At 37.2% G+C, this 3,267-nt stretch overlaps 1 protein-coding gene across 1 annotated transcript; it reads right to left on the reverse strand.

The window, feature by feature from the left end:
- Positions 1-664: 664 nt before the first annotated feature.
- Positions 665-1,802, reverse strand: LOC130047987 (annexin A7-like). The gene is made up of 2 exons (XM_056143885.1): positions 1,790-1,802; positions 665-1,377 (listed from the first exon to the last, which is right to left on the reverse strand). The coding sequence occupies exons 1-2, from the start codon at positions 1,800-1,802 to the stop codon at positions 665-667; spliced, it is 726 nt and encodes a 241-aa protein (XP_055999860.1).
- Positions 1,803-3,267: the final 1,465 nt, after the last annotated feature.

Raw genomic sequence — 3,267 nt, forward strand, 5'->3', positions numbered from 1 at the left:
ATATTGAAAAATAAGTGTCAATAATAGCATGTTTTCATCGTGTTTTAATCTTCCTATGTGTTTAAATATTGCTGTTATCTAATTGATTTCTTTATGTGAAATTGTCAGTATCAGCTGTGTCTATTCAGACAGAAATAAACATCAACTACACGTTACACATTGGTGCATCCAATATACACTTTTATAACACGTGTTCTTTTTATTCGGGGATTTCAAAATTATAGAATATTGTCATGTGAAGCATTGCAGACCTGTGTAGACCTGTTGTGATCTGCAAGTCCAGCTGTACATAACCCACTCACTCCCACCAAACCCCACCGCCCGTACAATTTGACAGAATGCAGTTTCTTTTTAAAAGTGCACTCTTCGTCAATCGAAGAAACTATCAACTTACCTATCAAACCTCAGCGTAACGAAAGAGAAAAAATTATATGAGTGACAGAAGTCTCAGCAACAGACACGCCCCAAATTCCGGTGTAAGATGCAATCTAATTAGATCCGCTCATCTACAATCGCTACACTAGGATAGCGATAGTAGATGAGCGGATCATATGATCTAATTGGTTGGTGTAAGGTGGTAACTATTCGCCTTTGCACGTAGGCCATTGTTGTGACCATCTTCTGTGTGTCTGACAATAGGTGGCAACATTTACATTTTCTTTGACTACATTAAACTATTTGATGTGGAAATTAATACACTTTTATCCATTACACCGATATAGGCAAAGTGACAACACACCGACGGGCGTTCTATAGTTAGATCTGTGTATGGAGGGTAATCGTGTTCTATAGTTAGATCTGTGTATGGAGGGTAATCGTGTTCTATAGTTAGATCTGTGTATGGAGGGTAATCGTGTTCTATAGTTAGATCTGTGTATGGAGGGTAATCGTGTTCTATAGTTAGATCTGTGTATGGAGGGTAATCGTGTTCTATAGTTAGATCTGTGTATGGAGGGTAATCGTGTTCTACAGTTAGATCTGTGTATGGAGGGTAATCGTGTTCTACAGTTAGATCTGTGTATGGAGGGTAATCGTGTTCTATAGTTAGATCTGTGTATGGAGGGTAATCGTGTTCTATAGTTAGATCTGTGTATGGAGGGTAATCGTGTTCTATAGTTAGATCTGTGTATGGAGGGTAATCGTGTTCTATAGTTAGATCTGTGTATGGAGGGTAATCGTGTTCTATAGTTAGATCTGTGTATGGAGGGTAATCGTGTTCTATAGTTAGATCTGTGTATGGAGGGTAATCGTGTTCTATAGTTAGATCTGTGTATGGAGGGTAATCGTGTTCTATAGTTAGATCTGTGTATGGAGGGTAATCGTGTTCTATAGTTAGATCTGTGTATGGAGGGTAATCGTGTTCAAAAGCATTGTAACCTTGTTAATCGAAACATGCAACCGTGTTAATTTCTCAGTTTCAACAATGTATGTTTTTCTATATATATGGTCATATCGAAATTCGACAAACATGTAAACTTGACATTTGTTGACTTGTAACGTGTAAGATGCGATGTTGTAAGGTACAGCTATGTGAATAGTAAGTCTACAAACGGAAATACTGTAGGGATGACCGCGTATAATTTAAGAAACAATGATGCATTTTTATATAAAGAGAAATGTAAAATTAAACGATTACACAAATGAAGAGTGCAACACCGAGGTATACATTTCTGAGAAACATAACGTACATCCCCCGAGTTACAAACATGCATATAGTTGAAACAGAAATTAACACGGTTGCATGTTTCAATTAACAAGTTTACATGCTTGGATTTTTGAACACGATTACCGGTACCCTCCATAGCTATGATTGCTTATCTAGAACGACGAGTCGACGACGATGATGTAAACGATGATGTTGAGAACATCGTGCAATCTGGTTTAAATACAGTTCCGGGGACAGGCCTTGGGAGATTATTTGTCACCCACGATGTTTGTACTGTTCATAAAGGAGTCTTGGGAACTCAGGTCAAAACATTGAATAAAGGTGTTAAGCTTGGACAGATTAATTGAAGTCTGCTTCTCTATATGCTGATGATATAGCTATGCTTGACTTGTTAAGAAAAATAGCGCCTTCGTATTACGTTAACCCAGGTAAATAAAAAATAATGCATATCAGGAAAAAGCGTAAAAATAAAAAAAATAAAAAAGTCGCTCTGTTTATGAAATCCAGTTGGGTGAGATAAATATGAATTATGTATCAATATAAGAATATCTAGATACATGTATGATATTCGATGAGTTCGTGGATTTCAAAAAAAAAAAAAAAAGCACCGAAAATCTCGCAAAAATCTATGATCTCCAACACACATGCATACATGTATTCGCTCAAACCGGTCGGTCGAATTCGATACATACGAAATCTTTAATATCTTAATTGCGTTGCATCCATCGTGGGGAAATTACCATAGCGCTGGTCTGTTTAGTCACGAGCTTTGTGGTTTTTCCTCCGGGTGCATAGATTTACAACACTATCAATCCGAGGACATCGTCGGTTACCCACGGGTGCTTCTAATCGACTCTCTCCATCATGAGGGAGCGTGTGTGGACTCAAAACCGTGGTTTGCAACGATGATCCAAGGAGAGTGTCGCCATTTTGTCGTCACCAGATCAATGCTATGCATCTTTGGTACCGCTAAGTTATGTTTAACAACAAAAAGAAAAAAGAAAGAAAACGTCTTACCGAGAAAGTATTTCTGTGAGATAGGGGACAGACGAATAGGACGAGCTGGACGCTTAAAAGTTAAACGGTTAAACTATATATTGAATCTTAACATGGACAAAATTATACGAACCTAAAAACGTGCAGAGCAACCCCTCCTGCATGCAGAATCTTACTTGGCTAAACAATTTGCAAATCATTTTCAAAATTCCTAAATTTTTGTCTGCATGCTTAATTGATTTGTCCAAACCTGCTCAGTCAGCTATGGTAATGTTCTGTTATATAGTGTACGAACAGTGACAGGATTATAAATGCGAAGATCCAATTCACAGAAAATCGAATCAGACAAACACTCTAGAGCCAGAGAGACGAACTGTTTCACAAAATAATTGGGACTCAAAAATTTTGATTTATCTTTAGACAATTGTATTGTGCGCACTTTTCCGATAACAGCTTAGTTTATATGAACTGTGATGATTGGTGTATATCGCTATATATAATGATATACTTAAATTAAAAGAAAGAAATTTCATTTTGGAAAATACATGAGAGTATGAATTACGACTCTTTACGCCAACATACTTCATGCTGGCGTGACAGCATAC

The sequence above is a fragment of the Ostrea edulis genome, chromosome 1 (genome assembly GCF_947568905.1).
Source record: "Ostrea edulis chromosome 1, xbOstEdul1.1, whole genome shotgun sequence".
Lineage (NCBI taxonomy): Eukaryota > Metazoa > Mollusca > Bivalvia > Ostreida > Ostreidae > Ostrea > Ostrea edulis.